This window comes from Acomys minous (assembly GCF_964271855.1).
Source record: "Acomys minous genome assembly, chromosome: 16".
Lineage (NCBI taxonomy): Eukaryota > Metazoa > Chordata > Mammalia > Rodentia > Muridae > Acomys > Acomys minous.
The window spans coordinates 70,832,591-70,852,978 of NC_140498.1; the positions used below are offsets into that span (position 1 = coordinate 70,832,591).

At 38.6% G+C, this 20,388-nt stretch overlaps 1 protein-coding gene across 1 annotated transcript in view; it reads right to left on the minus strand.

Annotated features, from left to right (window-relative positions):
• Positions 1–11,013: 11,013 nt before the first annotated feature.
• LOC311586485 (cytochrome P450 3A13-like) overlaps positions 11,014–20,388 on the minus strand; it is a 39,631-nt gene continuing 30,256 nt past the window's right edge. The window contains exons 10-13 of the mRNA XM_084762540.1: positions 20,058–20,218; positions 17,029–17,255; positions 14,245–14,407; positions 11,014–11,788 (exon numbers count right to left, since the gene is read on the minus strand). Of these exons, the coding sequence (XP_084618666.1) occupies positions 11,693–11,788; positions 14,245–14,407; positions 17,029–17,255; positions 20,058–20,218 (647 nt within the window). The 3' untranslated portion in view covers positions 11,014–11,692. The remainder of the gene's footprint in view (positions 11,789–14,244; positions 14,408–17,028; positions 17,256–20,057; positions 20,219–20,388) is intronic.

Genomic DNA, 20,388 nt, shown 5'->3' on the forward strand with positions numbered 1-20,388 from the left:
CTGAGACAGAGGGGAGGACATTCTAGTGGGACTCTCGATGACAGAAGCATGGGAGAATGGCAAAGTAGAAGGATCCAGAGGGTCCTAGAAGCCTACAAGTAGAACATTATGATAGGCAGATTTGTGCCCAGGGGTCCCGCTCAAACTAAGGCACCAGCCAAGGACAATACAGGCAGTAAACCTTAAACCCGTACTCAGATCTAGCCAATGGACAGAACTCTCTCCACAGTAGAGTGGAGAGTGGGATACTACTTCTCATATACTCTGGTGCCTCACCTTTGACCATGTCCCCTGGATGGGGAGACCTGGTGGCAATCAGAGGAAGGACAGCAGGTTACCAAGAAGAGACTTGATACCCTATGAGCATATACAGGGGGAGGTAATCCCCCTCAGGAACAGTCATAGGGGAGGGGAATAAGGGGAAATTGGGAGGGAGGGAAGAATGGGAGGATACAAGGGATGGGATAACCATTGAGATGTAACAAGAATAAATTAATAAAGGAGAATAAAAAACAAAAATCAAGTGTTTATAGGGGTGTGTGTTTGTTTGTGTGTATGTGTGTGTGTGTGTGTGCATGTGTGTCTGTGTGCTTACTTGTGGGCCTTCAATTCTATTACATTAATTAACTATCTGCTTTTATTTCAACACCATGTGGTTTTTGTTATTATTGCTCTATAGTACCGTTTGAAATCAGAGAAGGTGATACCTCTAGGATTTCTTTTATTATACAGGAGTGTTTGAGCAAACCTGAGCTTTTTTGTTTTGTTTTGTTTTGTTTTTCCATGTGAAGTGGACTATTGTTATTTCCCTATCTGTCCAGAATTGTGTTGGAATTTTGATGGGAATTGTGTTAAATCTGTAGATTGCCTTTAGTAAGATGACCATTTCTACTATGTTAATCCTACTGATCCATAAGCATGGGAGATCTTTCCATCTTCTGATATCTTCTTCAGTTTCTTTCTACAGAGACATAAATTTCTTGTCTTACAGATAGTTCTTTTCCTTGGTTAGAGTTACACAAAGATATTTTTATATTACTTGTGGCTATTGTGATGGTGTTCTCTCCATAATTTCTTTCTCAGCCCATTTATCACTTGTGTAAGGAAGGGCTACTGATCTTTTTGAGTTAATTTTGTATCCAGCCACTTTGGGAAGGTGCTTACCAGCTGTAGGAATTCTCTGGTAGAATCTTGATGGTCATGTAGGTTTACTATCTCATCATCAGCAAATAGTGATGCTTTGCTTCTTCCTTTCCAATTTGTACCCCATTGATCTCCTTTGTTGTCTTACTGTTCTAGCTAGAACTCAAGTACTGTAATGAATAGATAAGGACAAAGTGGAGAGCTTTGTCTTGTCCCCAATTTTAATGGGAATGCTTTAAGTTTCTCTCCATTTAATTTGATGTTGGCTTTCAGCTGTTTGCATGTTGCCTTTATCATGTTTAGATATGTGTCTTGTACCTCTGTTATCTCCAAATATTTTATCATAAATAGGTGCTGGATTTTGCCAAATGCTTTTCTACATCTAATGAAGTAATTGGGTGGGTTTTTCTTTTCAGTTTGTTTCTATGGTGTATGCCTAAGGGTATTGCGTAATTCAAATGCTGATTTCTATACACCCCATATCTGGTTGCAAGCTTTGGTCTGAGAATCTCTTGTCTCAATGTTGTGTACACATTGCTCTCCTATTGTCGTCTAGTATGCCAATAAAGCAGCTTACAGCCAATCATTGAGCAGGTGCAGAGAATTGGGCAGGACTTCCTGCCAGCCAGGGGATGATGAGTTAGAAGAAGAAGTAGGAGATTCAGCTATGGGGGAGGTTCTGGAGACATCAAGAGAGAGAGCTGGAATAGGGAAAGTTTCAAAGGGCAGTTATTTCTGGGTTATAAACTGGGAGGAAGCCAGATTAATTTAGATGGGTAAGACTAGAGTAATAACTGCTGAGTTGTGTTGTGAAGTTTATTATCAAACAAATTTGAGTCTCAATTATTTTTGTGATAGCTGGGCTAAGAGTGAAACAGAGAAGCAAACACAGTTTTATAAAAATAACTTTAACACTTGGGGATTATACTGATGTTTAATCCACACTGTGTCTCTTTTATGAAGCCTAATTCGTCATGGTAGATGATGTTTTTGATGCATTCTTGAATTTGTTTTGTGAGTACTTTATTATTTCTGCATCAATGTTCATAATAGATATTGGTCTGAAATTGTCCTTCTTTGTTAAGTCATTGTGGGATTTATGCATCGGGGTAACTGCGAGCTCATAAAATGAATTTGGCAGTGTTCCTTCAGCTTCTATTTTATGGAATAATTTGTGGAGTATTGGTATTTGTTCCTCTTTGAAAATTTTGTCGAATTCTGCACTAAAACTCTCTAGGCCTGGTTTCTTTATTTTTGGGGTTGGGAGAAATTTAATGACTGCTTCTATTTAAATTGTTTACCCAATCTTGATTTAACTTTACTAAGTGGTATCTATCAAGAAAATAACCCATCACTTTTTTTCCAATTTTATGGAGTATACTTTTTGGTTTTTTGTTTTGTCTTAAATTTATTTATTTTATCACTTTACATCCTGATTGCAGCCCTGTCTCCTCTCCTCCTAGTCACCCCCCCCAATCAGGCATCCCTCCCCCATTCTACACTTCTCCTCTCCTCACAGAAGCAGAAGTTTCCTCTAGAAGTGCCATTCCACCCTGACACATTAAGTCAATGCACAACTGCGTCCCTTCTCCGCCACTGACGCCAGACACTGCAACCAGGTTAGGCAAAAAGTGAAGCATCAGAGTCTGAGAGGGCTCCACTCCAGTTGGTTGTGGATCCACACGAAGACCACGGGGCACATCTGTTACATATAAGCATGGGTGCTAAGTCTGGTCTATGCATGTTTTTTATTTGGTAGTTCAGTCTCTCTCTATAAGCCCCCATTGGTCCAGGGTTAGTTGACTTTATAAGTCTTCTTGTGGAGTCCTTTATCTCTCTGGTTCCCTCAGTCATTTCTCCAAGTCTTTCATCTGACCTCCTGAACTCTGCCTAATATTTGGTTGTGGGTCTCAGCATTTGTTATCATTAGCTGCTAGGTGAAGACTCTCAGAGGAGTTATGCTAGGCTCCTGACTATAAGCATAGCAGAGTCACATTAATAGTGTCATAGACTGGTTCTTCCCCATGGGATGAGTATCAAGTAGCATCACACTTTAGTTTACCATCTTTGCTCCATCTTTGTCTATACATATGTAAGCAGAATAAATTTTGGATCAAAGCCTTTGTGGGTGGGTTGGTGTTCTTATCCATCTATTGGAAGTCCTGCCTGGCTACAGAAGGTGGCCACTTCAGGGTCTATATCACCAGCTGCAAGGAGTCTCATCTAGGGTGGCCTCTGTAGATTTCCTTGGGCTTCCAATACCTCAGATTTCTGAATAATCCCAGAGCTGTCCCTCAGCTCTGATTTCCATTTTTCACCCATTCCTCTCTCCCCGACTTTCCCTACCCCTAATCGCCACCTCTGCTCCCCTCTCCACTCCCCTCTCCTACTCTGTTCTCTCCCTCCACCTACCTCCAATGCCTATTTTATTTCCCATTTTAAGTGAGGTTCAAGCTGACTCCCTTAGTCTTCTTTGTAACTTAGTTTCTTTGGATCTATGGATTCTAGTATGGTTATCATGTAATTTATAGTTAATATGGACTTATAAGTGAGTACATACCATGCATGTATTTAGGGTTTTGGGTTACTTTACTCAGGATGATTTTTTATAGTTCCATGCATTTACTGTAAATTTCACAATGTTGTCATTTTTAGTAGCTGGGTGGCATTCCATCATGTACCACAGTTTCTTTCTTCATTCTTCAGTTGAGAGACATCTAGGTTGTTTCCAGTATGTGACTATTATGAATAAAATTCCTATGGACATAGTTGATCAAATGTCCTATGCTTTCATGAAGTGTATTTTGGGTAAATGCCTGATAGCTGGGTCTTGAGAAACTGATAGATTGGTTTCCAAAGTGGTTGTCCAACTTTGCTCTCTCAACAACAGTGGATGAGTATTCCCTTTGCTCCACATCTTCATCAGCATGAGATGTTCCTTGAGTTTTTTATCTTAGCTATTCTTATAGGACTAAAATGAAATTCCAGATTTTTTTTTTATTGCATTTCCCTGACTAATGACATTGAGCATTTCTTTAAGTGCTTCTCAGTCATAACATATTCCTCTGTTTGTCTCTGTGCCCCATAATTTAGTTGGATTATTTGGTTTGTTTGTGTTGAATTTCTTGAGTTCTTTATATATTCTGGATAACTCTTAAGCTGCCAGGCTGGCATCTGGCTGGCATCTCATTGGTGTCAAGGCGGGGTGAGAGATCTCTAGATGGGGAAGAGCAAGGGTTTCTATCATAGGCTTTCAGATCTGATGCCTTACTTACTCAGCTATTCAGCCTCTGTGTTTTCTGCATCCAAAGCTACTCTTTAGCTAATGTCTTTTCTTGTTTAGCAGCAGGTGGCCTTAGTTAATTAGGCTGGCTGTTCTAGTAACTGAGAAGGAGATTTTAGGCTTTCCAAACCATTTTTCTGCCAGCTATGAGAAACAGCATCTAGCTGATAAATGAAGGGGGTAGTGAAAAAGAAAAATAAACCCTTTAAAATTAGGAACTGGCTTGTGTGGTCTGGCAGGTGACTCCTGGGAGATAGCAGCCTAAAATAAACTCCAGCCTGTTTATCTTAGGCAGCTGCTGGTGGAAGCCCAGAGCTCCCTAATTTATCTGTGAATCAATGAAAGGAGGAAGGAAAACAGTAGGGGTGAAAAAGGAAAAAATACATTCACACACACATTCAATCAAGGAAAATTGATGTAGCAAAAAATTTTAATTAACAGATTCCCTCAAGCTTGCCTGGGGTGATAGCATTTTAGCTTGCAACTCTTCTGTAGAGACTGCAGCAAATCCAAATGCCCTCAGGAACCTAATTCCTAACCATCTACTGTGGCCCTTTCCACCGCATCATCTGGTATGCACACACACACAAAATGACCAGAATGTACTTATTCATACACAAATACAATGGATGAAAAAAAAGGAACACTTTACATACAGACAATTTGACTTGTATTCATGTAACATATATACAAACAAACAGATCACTAGACAAATGGGCTTATTTACATATAAAGACATATTTGCAAGTGGCTGGCTGAAGTAGATTCCAATGTTCCAACAACTTTATTCTTTTGTCCATAGCTTAAATATCTCTTAAGACAAGGTCCTCTACATCTGAAGAATAATGACCACTGGGCATGGTGGCACATAACTTTAATCCCAGCACTCGGGAGACACGGGCAGGTGGATCTCTGTAAGTTCGAGGCCAGCATGGTTGACAAAGAGAATTCCAGGATAGGCAAGGCTACACATAGAAACCCTGTCTCAAAAAACAAAAGCAAAAGCAAAAAAGCAATTTTCCCAAAAAGTAATTACACAGAGAGATTTATTGCAGGATTATTAATTTTTTGTGCCTAACTAGACATTATTTATCTATGATTCCAATTCATAATTCATTGTAACTTCAGAATGGCAAAGATTGACAGAACATCAGGAGGTACAGTGAAACAGTTTGCATGTTCTGGCATCAAGATTTGTAGTAACTGGACACTCCCCCAACTGAGTTCATCATCAAAGGTTTGAAGTAACATTATTTTCTTAAGTCAGGACTCATCGAGCCATCTCTGGACATAACCTAGAGTTATGAGTTTATCTTAAACCACAAATCTGTCTCAAAACCTGTCTCTCCCTCTAGTTTTATATATGCACATGGCACCTGGAGGTTCACAGAAGTTTTTATTGCAGCTTTAAATTTTCTATCAACTGTCTAACTTCTTAGTGTTTAAAAATTATTTGAATCAAATTAGGAATTCTATAAAATCACTATCAGGAATTATAAAATCATTAATTCATCTGAGCAGCAGTACATCTTCATAAATATTCATAGGAGAACTGATCAACCAGACTATGCAGGAAACCATAGGCATGAGGGCCTTTCCACACCATGGCAGATTTTTGAGAGATACAGTTTAATAGCATAGGGGAATGCGGTGTTAGTAGGAGGAAGCAATTCTGAGGGTGCATTCTCTGAGGGCCTCAGATGTACCCCTCCTGCAGACCTTGAAAAAATACTAGGTTGCCCTCCAGAAACCACATTCCTACTGAAGCCTCTCTTCCTTATGGCCATTGACACTATATCAAATGAAAGCCACATAAATCAGGTACTTTAAGAACAACAGTGCAATTTGAGTGTGAAGACACAAGTCTTTAGTTAAAGAAATAACCATGCAATTTGGAGAATTACATGTTTGAAACCAACTGAGTTGAACAGCATGTTCCAGACCCCAAATGGAACATAACAATCAATATTAGAGAATAAAAACACTCACCCATGTCTATATATTAATGTATACCTTGGGTATCTATTCCAGATAAGACGCAAAACAATGTCATGGTAGCATAACGTCTTTATTGATTAAAACTTTTCACGATGTGCCGGGCAGTGGTGGTGCCCACCTTTAATCCCAGCACTCAGGAAGCAGAGGCAGATGGATCACTGTGAGTGCGAGGCCAGCCTGGTCTACAAAGTAAGTTCAGGACACTCAAGGCTACACAGAGAAACCCCGTCTCAGAAAACAACAAAAAACTTTTCATGATGTAAAGAGAGGCTTAATTCTAGAGGTAGTCTAAAATTGGGCTGGTTTAGATCACAGATTGTGGAAGGAATGCATATCAAAGTGAAAATGTGCTTCTCCACAAAGCATGTAGGCAGAAACATGATGGGCCGGATTCTGTCAATCCCCTTTGGGATACACATCAAGTGATCTTAGAGCTCTTATAAGCTCATCCCTGCCCAACAGTAATTTCTAGGGTCAATGGAGGACATTAACCGAACTATAACAGAAAATGTTGTGACTTCTGCCTCTTGTGTTTAAATACATCACTCCAATCCCTCCTAGTTTAAAGTTCATATTTTTAAAAATCAAGCAAACCAAAGTATATACAAAAATACCATAAGGGAAATTGCTCCAGATTCAACTTTGAAGAATGTCACACGATGCACTTTGATCACAATCACTTGACATCCTACACTGAACACCTCACAGATCCACCCTCACATCCCTACACCCACCAAAATTACCATCATCTACCTTTAATAACCTATTGACCCCAATTTGTGCTGCACATATAGTCCCAGGTCTGGGGCTATCCACTGGAGTACAGTTAATCCACCAGCCATGGGTCACCCTTAAAAAACTGATTACCAGGGGATGGAGAGATGGAACAGAGGTTAAGAGCATTGACTGTTCTTCCAGAAGACCTGAGTTCAATTCCCAGAAATCACATGGTCACTCACAAACATCTATAATGTGATCTGATGCCCTCTTCGGGCTGCCCTGCAGGTGTACATGCAGGCAGAAGACTGTATACATAATAAAAGTAAATAAATAAAGTTTTTTAAAAGTTAAAAAAAATGCTGATTCTCGTTCCCACAAAACCCTCAGGTATTCACAGCTCTGTTAAGGATGAGGGTTTGTGAATCCCTTCACTTTCTAGTCTAGAAATGTTAGTTGCTTGAACTTGACTAGATCTAAGCGCAGCCATCCTATCACACACAGAAGACTATTTTACTCTATTCCTCCATGACCTTTGCTCTTGGAATCTTTTTGGCACCTCCTCTTGTCATGGTCCTTGATATTTGAGGGGAGGGCAGTTGGGGAGGGGCTGTGGAGAAGAATAACAATCATTAAGTATGCTTGGAAAAGGCATATGGAGAGCTACATTTTGATAACCTTTACATGTACATATGCAAACATACCCTACATTGGTTACTATGCTCCTTTCAGGAGCCAAAGGTTTCTAATAAAGAGCCCATTACCAGATTTAGAAAATCTCTCCTCAGATTATTCATCAGAGTCATCCTGAAGGTCAACTTAAAGTGCAGTTTACTGCCATTGTTGTTACCAACCAGAACATGAGGGTAAGATCCTTTTGTAAAAGGCAGCAAACACATTGATTATAGTCCATGTCAACAGTACTAACCAGGAAACTTTCTTTTTGATAGCAACCTTTTATAACATAGAAAAGTACTTGGGTAGATTCTTTGGGGAGAAAGTCATCAACACTCTCACCCAGTAGTGAATCCTGTGAAATCCAATAATGGCCAACATAGCAAGATATGAGTGCACAAATACAACAGTGACATGAATATTATGGCAGTAGCCAACCATTTTCTGCTTGGATTTAAGTCCAATCCATACTGGCCAAGAACACATGGTTGAGGATCTCTCAGGCTATGGAGTGAACCTGCTCCTATTTGGGAAAATGTTCTTGATATCAAAATGCCTTCTGTGGTAGCATCTTTCACAAATTACCCTGGGATCTAATAAAAAAATTTCTTTGTGAAGTGGGAAGTGCTTAACACAGTAACTCACAACTGTTTAAAGTGCAAACAATAATTTTCAGTAGGGAACTTAGCCATAAATGGGTAATTAAAGATTCTATAATGGAAATAGCATAATTCAATTAATAAGATGGAGGTATCAGTGTCTAGCAGGTTGAGAGGAATGAATCCAGTCAGGTCTGATCTGGCATCAGTATCCTGTTCTTTTGTTCTGAAAACATAATTTCTCACAACCATTATACAGTTCTATAATTACAATTGTATGAGGTGTATGGGATGTACACAGCAACTGGGGCTGATTATCTGCACATTGCATGAGGAGAAATAAGGTTTCTGCAAATCTTCCTTTATGCCATAATAAGAATGGCCCCTAGTAATAGGTCACAGAGAATCTGTGGCCAACATGAAGCCTCTTTATGCATTTACATTCATTTCCATGCCAGTCTCAGAGCTATTCCCATGTAGTGGGATTAGGAATATAAATTACCTGCTTGTTCTGCACTTTCAGTACATTACATCCAAATTACAGCACCTTCCCTCAACCCCTCCTCATCCCACCCCATCCCTCATCAACTCTTGATCCCATCTCCTCCCTCATCCCCCTTCTGTCCCTCCCCTAGTCCTTAGGAAGGGGAGCTCTCCTCCCCTAATGTCTGACCTTAGCTTATCTGGTGTTCCCTGCACTACAAAAACCTCTTCCTCTGGGGCCTGGCATGGCCATCCTATGCTCTCGGCACTCTGTCCAGTGTGCAGTTTCAAGTCCCTGTAACTGACCCTATCCCCTGTGGGTGGAGTCTGTCAGAGGATGTCTATGTTGGTCTAAAATCCACATATAAACATGTATATACCATGCATGTCTTTTTGGTTCTGGGTTATCTCACTTAGTATGATTATTTTTAATTCCATCCATTTGCCTGCAAAATTCGAGGTTTCCTTCTTTTCAATAGTTGAGTAGTATTCCATTGTGTACATGTACCACAGTTTCTTTATCCATTCTTTGGTTGAGGGACATCTAGGTTGTTTCCAGGTTCTGGCTATTATGAATAAGGCTGCTATGAACATAGTTGATCAAATGTCCTTGTTACATGGTGGAGCATCTTTTGGAAATATGCCCAGGGGTGGTATCCCTGGCTCTTGGGGCAGAACTATTCCCAATTTTCTGAAGAAGCACCATATTGATTTCCAGAGTGGTTGTACAAGTTTGCACTCCCACCCGCAGTGGAGGAGCGTTCCCGTTTCTCCACATCCTCGCTAGAATATGTTTTCATTTGAGCTATTGATATTTGCTGTTCAGACATGTGCAAGATGGAATCTCAGGGTCATTTTGATTTGCATTTCCCTGATGACTAGGTATGTTGAGCATTTCTTTAAGTGTTTCTCAGCCATTTGATATTCTTCTATTGAGAATTCTCTGTTTAGTTCTTTACCATTTTTAACGGGATTATTTGGTTTAGTAGTGTTTAATTACTTGTGTTCTTTATATATGGTGAAGGAATAGAGTAAAATAGTGTTCTGTGTGTGATAGGGTGGCTGCACTAAAATGTAATCAAGTTCAAGCAACTAATATTTCTAGAATAGAAATTGAAGGGATTCACAAACCCTTGTCCTTAACAGAGCTGTGAATAGCGGATGATTTGGGGGTAACTGAGAATCAGTATTTTTTTGAAACTTTTAAAAAAATTCTTTATTTACCTTTATATTATGTATACAGTTCTGTCTGCATGTACACCTGCAGCCAGAAGAGGGCATGAGATCACATTGTAGATGGTTGTGAGCCACCCTGTGATTTCTCGGAATTGAACTCAGGTCTTCTGGAAGGACATTCAGTGCTCATAACCTCTGAGCCATCTCTCCATCCCCCAATAATCAGTTTTTTATGGGTGACCCATGGCTGGTGGATTAACTGTACTCCAGTGGATAGCCACAAAACTGGGACTATGCAAGCAGCACAAATTGGGATCAGTAGGTTATTAAAATCAGATGACAGTAATTTTGGTGGGTGTAGGTATGTGAGGGTGGATCTGTGAGGTATTCAGTGTAGGAGTGTCAAGTTCCACTTACCAGGAAACTGGAACAGAGGGGAGGACATCCTAATGGGTCTCTAGATGAGAGAAGCATGGGAGAATAACAAAGTAGAAAGATCCAGAGGGTCCTAGAAACCTACAAGTAGAACATTATGATAGGCAGATTTGGGCCCAGGGGTCCTGCTCAAACTAAGGCACCAGCCAAGGACAATACAGGTGGTAAACGTTAAACCCCTACCCAGATCTAGCCAACGGGTAGAACATTCTCCACAGTTGAGTGGAGAGTGGGATATGACTTTCTCACATACTCTGGTGCCTCACCTTTGACCATGTCCCCTGGAGGGGGAGACCTGGTGGCAATCAGAGGAAGGACAGCAGGTTACCAAGAAGAGACTTGATACCCTATGAGCATATATAGGGAGAGGTAATTCCCCTCAGGAACAGTCATAGGGGAGGGGAATAAGGGGAAATGGGAGGGAGGGAAGAATGGGAGGATACAAGGGATGGGATAACCATTGAGATGTTACAAAAATAAATTAAAAAAATAAAGTGCATCGTGTGAAATTCAGAAATATCAATTATTTATGACATATATGTTTATATTGTTCTTTTCAAAGTTGAATATGAAGCATATTCCCTTATGATACTCCATGTAAAGAAAATGCATGCCTGGTCCTATATCTCTAAAGAGAATACATGGATGGAGAGCTCATAGTCCCTGGAGCTATCCTATTATTAGTATTCTGATAAATTGTCTTAATATCAAACTGTCTTCTAACTTTGCATCTTTTATCTACAGATTAATTCAGCTGTCTTATCTGATGAAATAAGTTTTTTGGTGAGTGGACTGTGTTTAACATAGAAACTCACAACTTGTCAAAGTGCAATGGACAAATAACTGTCAGTTGAATCCTGGGTCATTAACAAAACATTAAAGACTTGTTGAGGGCAAACAATATTGATAACATCAATAAGAAAAATTTGATCACCTCAGAAATAAACATATTTTACATAATTTGATATGAAAGAACATATGAGCTGTTAAATCATTACTCGGTTTTGGTGTACAATAATTGTCTTATCAAGACAATGAAAGATAACTGATGATTCAGAATGTTCAAATCATGATGTGCTATGCATTAAAGTCATATTCATCTAGCTTTTATTCAGATGTAAGTTCAAAATCTCCAATGTTTAGGATCCGATCTTTGAAGAACATATTGGAACTTGAGGTAAAGTCAGTCTTCACTTGTGGCTTGTTCTTTTGATACAACCTTTAGGACTATAGGTTTTTCCGGAGAAAGTAGTGGTTTCTTACTTAATTTCAAGGGAACCTGCAACAGTTGAATAAACACATTGGTAAGTGAAATGAATCATCAAATTTCCCAGAATGACGGTAGGACAATATAGCAACAAATATTATAGTTTCTTTCTGTGTTGTCACATGGCCGTGTTGCTCACATTCAGAAGTTAGAGCGAGGAGGACTACAAGGTGAAGGCTTGCTGAGCTACATACCAGGGTGCATACTATCCTGAACCACATGGACTGCTTCCAATAATTAAATAAAACTATGTTAAATGTTAGCAAATATGACTTTTAACACCATAGCTGGAATTGCTTATATAGAATATGAAAACATGTTTCAGTCTGCTCATACCCCAACACACATACACACACACACACACACACACACACACACACACAAATACACACACACATATATTTTTTAAAAGATGATATAATGTTAATCTTTCATTTAGTAAAACTGGAAGACAACCATGAGTAGATTTTGTACATGGTTAACACTATTGTTAGACTGTGACTTCTATACAACATATTTACAGTCCAATTTGAGATGTTCATGTTGGAGAAAGGATTTTGAGGATTACTATGGTATTAGTCCCCAATATGAACTATGAAGTTCAAGATGGTGTCAATAAGTAAATTTTCAATCATGCTGACTAGTGTTCACACCATGATCTTGTAAGTGTGGAGGAATGAGAGCTTTCCAACAGAGCAATAATCTTCTGTCTGCAGAAGAATGTGCAAACAGGTTGTCATATAGTTTAAGAAAAGTCATCTTGTGGATAGCTAGAGGTTTTCAGAAATAACAGCCTCTTACTACACATGCCTGAAGCTTGCCTGTTGTCAAAATTAAGTCATTCATCTGCATTTGTATATGTATCAGGAAGACAGCTGCCAAAAAGTCTCAAGAGGGAAGTTGGCCACATTATATTATAATATTTTTCCATGAAGAAAACCAACTGACATCTGAGGCACAATAAATACAGAAGATATGAAATCAAATATGTTTGACATAGTTTAATTCAAACTAATGACAATGTATTCTGTATATTTTCAACAGAAACATTTCGAACATGTTTCTAAATGTGCCACATTACATAAAAAGTTCACAAAGAAGACAGAAGAATTGTAAAATTAGAAAAGGTCTCTGACTTCAAGGAAACAGTGATCTCCAGGTACAGGAGCGCAGATGTGGTTCCACATGCACAAAATCAAGCTAGAGTAGGTTGTTTGTGGTTAGAAACATTGTCTCCACCATTTGCTGAGTAATTTTGGTATGTGATAGCTCCTGGAAAGACAGTCAGTTTGCTTTTAGCAGTGTGACCATTCTTTAGTAAACAAGACTCCACACACTAAGGTAACACAAATTGAATTTGATATATTTAAAATGAGAGAGAGAAACAGAGAAAGAATGAAAAATTGAAACAGTATTGAGGTGGGGATGGTTAAGGGGTGAACATGATAAAAATGTATTATATGAATTCTCAAAGAGATAGTTAAAATATTTAAAAGTACACACAGAGACCTGCATCTATTAAAAGAATTTTCTTATTTTTTAATGTTTGGAGTGGTTTAAAATGTGGTCCCAAGATCTACAAAACAGCTACAGAGCACTCTTTACATATTTATTGAAGGTTCTAGTACACAAATGTCCTTTGAGGCACCACTTTAGTTACTGGGAAGAATACAATTAAGTGACCTAGAAAGTTTGGCGTGCTTTAAGAATACTAAGGAAACAACAGCAATGAGCACATGTGGTAGTTAATGACATGCCAGTGGGGGATGGTATCCTGAAGATAGCATCACTAGAAGACCAGAGTAACTGGCATAAAGAAAAGGTGGCACTGGCTCTGGGTTAGGAAGAGATTTGATTGATTTGAACTTGTAGGATGAGAAATAGTGATGAGTGATGAAGGACAGAAAACACATGCTCTTGTTATAAGAATGTAAACAGAAGCCTGGCAGTCTAAACCGGAGTTCCTAAAATATGACCACAAGTGAGTAAAATGGCTGGACAAAGGACTCCTTTATATCCATGAATAGTGACTTAAGCCAGTGATTTGGGGCTATGGCTTTAATTGGAACCCACTATGGAGTTTATAAAGTGACTCAGTACATGAAGTGAATTAACTGAAATGATATGTTCATCATAAAATGATCATTACACTCTTGGAGTCAAGACATGTTCACATACATAGTTAACATGAAACACTTTTAAATATGTTCCGTGTATAGTGTATACATACCTGGATGTGCTACAAACAAGCTTTGCTCAGCTTTTAGGATACTACACATAATCACATAAGGCAATCTATACTGACTTTAAATAACCACGGCATATGTTCTGAGACACAGAATAACTGCTCCATACCTGAAGGGCCATATAGATAAAAAATGGCTTTGTTAAAATAATGAGCTTGCAGTTTATAAAAATACTAATGGCCTCTTAAAATGCACTCAAAAAGACAATGTTTTCAGTCTCACCTCTGTTTCTTCACACAGTTGCAGAGAGAAGTTCTGCAGGACTTTGACAACAGCAAGTTTTAGGTTCATCAAGGCAAACCTCATGCCAATACAGTTTCTAGGACCAAGTCCAAAGGGCAGGAACACATAAGGATTGATTGTCTCTCTATTCTCCTTGCTGAACCTAGGGTCAAATTGCGCAAAAATATAAATATTAAAGCATGAAGTGCTCAGGAATGAAATGTTTACAGTTTTCACTTAAACCCCAAGCCAAGGTCATACAGGGAACTTCAATGTGTTGTCCTTTCAAATCACGTTGTAGTTAATTTAGTCTGAACTGTAGAAGTTAACATTTTTTTCACACCTTCACCTTAATGGAATGTGCCCTGTTAGTAAGATGATGTGTAGTGAATGTTCATTGAAAGCAAACGTAGCTTTAAACTTTAAAATATGTTGTGGGATATGAATGTGACAACAACGCAGATATTAGCATGAATGAGGAAGAGGGAAATGGTCTTGACCTTTAAGTTGGGTGTGTGGAGAAGAATATGTGTGTGTTACAAAAATATGTTTCCATTCCATTTGCATCACTTCCCTTCTTCCTGTTTATTGTTTCATTATGGTCCTTCTCATCTTTTTTCTCTTCTTCATCCTTCTTTTCCTCTCCAACTTCCTTTTTGTCTCTACTTAACTTCTTTCACAAAATCTTTTACTTTCTTGGTCTCTTCAAAGAGAATCAACTGAAATTGCTTCTCTACTATGTCATAATTTATTTTCTTCTCAATCTCCTGCTTTAGGGCAAATATGCCAAATATATAGAACTATGTCTAATTAAAATTATATTTCTCATTATGTGAGTGGGTGAAAATTTTGGTGATGAAAATTGTATACAAAATTATAACTATATGTTCTGTGAGAATTATTATAGATCAAGAACATATTGAAATATTCATTCAGTCATATTTTGTAGAAGAGATTTTGAGTCGAGAGGGTTATGAAGGTATGTGGGTTGAAAGTTTTACTTGATGGTATCCTACTGGTGAAGATGACACACGAGAGAAACATTTTAACTCTTGTGTAGACTTCTAATACAGATTGTGTCTTATTACTTCTTCAACATTTTTAGTTTTTGTATTTCTTGCTTTCTGGTCTAGTGACTGATGCTGATTGAAGTCCAAACTACCTGAGAAAAATGCGTTTTGCCAGAGTTTGCAGTCAGTAAGCCACAAGAGATGGAAGTGGTTGGAATAAAGATGGGACGTAGAACTCTTTAGCTAGAAAATAAGGAGTATTAGATTCTATTCAAATCCTCTAATAAGCACTGTATGCAGAGAGTCTACTAACACTGAACACACATGGCTAAGAAAAAAAAAGGCATTTGACATCAAGAACCTTATCAAAAGAAGCAACTGGATGTTGAAATTCTTGTCCTCCAGATTCAATTGCATCTGTATTAAAGGTATCATTTTCATATAAGTAGCATTATTTGGACTAAACAAGTTATATTGAGAAAATATATATAATATATACTATATAATAAATATATACATATATTATGCATGCAGTAGAAAATTGTTGGAAATAGGAGTTATGAATTTGAGGAAGAAAGAGGTAATTTGGAGGATGTGGTTGAAGGAAATGAAACAGAAGAATGTAATTAAATTATAATTTCAAAAATAAAGTAAACATTGTTCTATATTTTTATTATTATTAGAAGTACAAAAATGGCAAACAATAAAAATTTCCCATGTTGCATGCAGTGCCCACACACTGTTTATGACTCTCCATTCTTTTAAGACCCTGCTTCAGACTCAGGAAGGATGACAATCTCAACTTTCTACAGAGTAGATCACCTGGTTTTGGCAGAGTCACCCAGTGGATGAGTGTGAGAGTGTGGACCTCATGAAGAAGAAAGAACTAGGAGGACTTATATTCTCATTCATCCTTAGCAAGGCTACTTGAACCTGAGAGGAGACTTTCTATGCTTCTCATGTGCACCAAGTTCTAATCAAATTGAGTGTGGACATGATATCTAAATTTGGTCATGTGTTCGGAGAGGTCTTGTGACTATATGGATAACCTCAAAGGAATATAAGCCTAACAAGTTAAACAAAACACTGATTCCTTCATCACTGTCATCTCTCTCTCTCTCTCTCTCTCTCTCTCTCTCTCTCTCTCTCTCTCTCTGTCTCTCTGTCTCTCTCTCTCTGTCTGTCTCCGTTTCTGTCTCTCTGTCTTTCTGTCTGTCCCTGTCTGTTTCTCTCTCTGTCTCTCTCTCGGTCACTGTCTCTGTCTCTCTCTGTCTCTCTGTCTCAGTCTCTGTCAGTCTGTCTGTCAGTCTGTCTGTCTGTCTGTCTGTCTCTCTCTCTCTCTCTCTCTCTCACACACACACACACACACACACACACACACACACATACACAAATACACAAGCATGTGTCCTTACATGATGTTTTGCATTTTATTGAATATAATGAGAATTTCTAAAAACAGGAGAAGCCTGATTTTTTAATTAAATGCCTATAAGCACATAGAAATTTGTCATCAGATATACTATATTTATTGGATTTGCATTAAATTTTTAAGACTTTAAAACAAAATTAAACCTGTAGTAATGTTACAATTTATATGCTCAAATAGCTGCAGTTTGAGCATATAATTATCACTCTGTAGTACAAAATTTCCTGTCAAACATACAGGCAAGATAATATAAATTTATAATTATGTGATTTTCAGCAAGAGACATATCAACATTTTTAGGGAATCCTGGTTCTGAGTAGGTTTCCCTTTTCAGGATCCTTGTACCTTTCAGGGTGGAACTCCTCAGGCTCTTTCCAGTATTTTGGATCTCGGTGAAGAACAAAGACAGGTACAGCAACATTTGTCCCCTTAGGAATGAACACACCATTGATTTCAACATCTTTCCTACTGAGTCTTTGAACCCTGTTAGACACTGGATATAATCTCAGAGTTTCATTCACTACCATATCCAGATATTTCATCTCTACCAGGGTCTCATAAGTGGCAGGTGCCTGGAAGAGAAAACAAGATTTTGTTCACTTAGGTTATGATATTAACTTTCATGTCAAGCTATACATGACTATTAAGTTGTTAGGAACTCCATATTTAACTCAGATTGATGAGTCAATTTATCATTATAAGTCATGTTAACAGCAGTCATATGGCTTAACCCATTAAACACCATTGAAATGCACTGTGAAGTGAATATAGGTGACTAGTCAGACAAGCACATTCTTTGAACCCAAAAATTCTGGTTGACTTTGTGCTGTTTTCCATTTCACATAATAAAATTGACATATTGTGAACATAACACTCAAGACAAATCAGTTATCAAGAAGGTTATTAACTTAATAGAGAGATGTCAAGTCCAGAGACAGGAACATAATGCAGAGAATTGCAGCATATTTGTTTTTAATTCCAGTTCAAGACTTTAAGTTGAGAATTCATGACATGTAAATATTTTGATTAAATTATAATACTATAGTTACACAATCTGAAATTTTGATTTCATTTTAAACACAAATCATATATAAAATTGACAGTGAATAACTAATATTCCCTTTAAAATTCATGATGGTAAAATAAGGTGGTAACAGATACTACTTTGACAAAACTTTCAGTCCTAGTGAGAAATCCACTCAGGTCCATTCTTGATTGTGGAGAGTCTTCCTGTTGTTGCTTTAGATGCTCATACTTGGCTTGATCTATTACATACAGCCTAGGGTCATCTAGGAAGAAAATCTCAACTGAGAGACTAGGAATTATTGGACCAGATTGGTTTGTGAACATTTTGGGGGTGGATAACCAAGATTGTTATTGGATTATTAGGGTGTATTCTACAGTAATAGATAAATTGCCTGGGTACATTATCCTACACTGTATGGAGACAGCTTTATAGGCTGCTGTCTGCAGGCATGAAGAGGACCGTGAATAGCATCAGGGATTGGCTCTCTTCCAGTGAGGGGGACCTTTGGTTGGGCCTAGATTGGTTGGACATTCACTCAGTCTCCTCTCTACCTATTCTGTCTTTATTCCTGAATTTCTCGTAGTCTGGGAAAGTTTTGGAACAATGTTGTTATGGTTGGGTTGGTGTTCTCCTCCCTCTGCTAGAAGTGTCTTCTTCAGTCGCCATGGCCCTTGCTAATAGGGTTCTCAGCTATAGTCCCCTTACAAGTTTCTGCCTTCCATTCCTGATTTGACTTTCATGAGTGAAGACAGTCCTCTGAAAATATAGGTTGAAATAAGTACTTTGCCTCCCATAGTTGTTTTTAGTCAGGATATTTGTCATAGAAACAGAATGAAACAAGAGCATGGGGTGAGTTCAAGGTCTGAAGATGTATTTGTGCACCTTCCTAATAGCCCAAATGTTATAGTCACCTAGTTCTGGGACATTACCAAACAGAACCAAGTTCTGGGTACAGATGTAAAGAGAGATCATGGGGTGTATGCCTGTGACTTCATAGACACTGAGGAGGTCACAATGCAGATGTGAAGAGTTTAAGTTGGAGGCTGCAATGATTTGCCTTCTTCAAGACTAATTATGTGATTAAGGAGAGGAGGTATGAGGAGAAGAGCTGAGTCAGGCTGTCCAGGCAAGTCAGTCACAAGCTCTACCAGTCAACAGTCAGGCCAAAGCATTCCGTGCTTCAGTATAATATTACAGCTATGGAGTCACTGTTTAAGGGTCTCCAAGATTAAGAGCACCCCTGTAAAGGACCCAGGGTCACTTCCCAGGACCCACATTTCCAGGATCTGATGCTTTCTTCTGGCTTCCTCACATTCCAGGCATGCACATCATACAAAAATATACATGCAGGTAAAACATCATTTACTTTTCAAGAAGACACCTGACTGGTACTTGTTTATCCTTAGAAATCTGAAGAGATGTTATGCATGTTTTAAACTGTGTCATTGTGGTTAGAGTTAGTGGATATTGCAGGATCAGTACAGAATTATAAGCTTACATTTTCTCTACATGCAGTTTTTCCTCTGTCTTAGATTTATTTTCTCTTTTTGTTTTAGATTTTTTAAATCATTATTATACTTTATCCACATTTCATTCCAGTTGCTATCCCCTTGCTCTTATCTACCTGTTCCTACTCTCTCTTCCTTTACTCCTTATTCTCCTTCTCTAGACCTCTAACTGGAGGCAGGGGGTCTCCTCTCCCACCAGATGCACACAGGCTATCAGATCTCATCCTAATAGCCTGCATCCTCTTCCTCTGTTTGCCCACAGTGCCTCTGTGTCAAGGGGAAGTAAACAAATCACTCCCACCAGACTTCATGTCAGAGGCTGTCCTTGCTCCTGTCCACCCACTCCCCAACATGAACAATGAGCTTCCATTGATTATATCTGAACAGTGTGTCAAAGTTCTCTGTATGCATTGTCCTTGGTTGATGCTTGAGTTTGTTTAGACCCCTTGGGTTCATGTCTGCCAGCACTGATGTCGTGGCTCTTGGACTTTCCTGGTCCTTCCATCCCCACCATTTTTCCACACCACTCTTAGTGCTCCACAGGGATCAAACTGTGAGTCCTGGCATCTGACCTAATCCCTCACTGGGTGAAGTCTCTCATAGGACAACTATGTTGGGCTAATATCCACTTACAAGTGAGTATATACCATGTATTTCTCTCTGGGTCTTCATTTTCTTAGCAGCTTTATTCATAGTAGCCTCTGACTTAGATTTTTCAGTGACTATTGCTGAAAGAATCTATTCTTACTGTTTACTATAATTCTAAATGGAAGTAAGGAAGTAATGTTCCTTGTTGAGTTTTGACCTTTTCCCTGTGCCTCCAGGCACCATCTGCTCACCTTATTGGGAAAGGCTGCATCGATCTCATGCTGGAGTTTCTTCTGGACGTCAGGATGTGTGGCCAGTGTATACATAATAAAGGAGAGAGTAGTACTTGTTGTCTCATAACCAGCAAAAATAAATGTGATTGATTGGGCTATGATCTCCATATCAGAGAAAGCTAAAATGAGATTAGACACTTTATGTCAATGATCAAGGCTAGTGCTTACATACTGCCTTCACTAAGTAAGTTCTAGCATCCTTGGTACATACACTAAGGTGCTTTGCACTTTATGCTGGGATATTAGTGATATAATGACAAAGGGAGTAAGTAACCAATAAATGATTCGA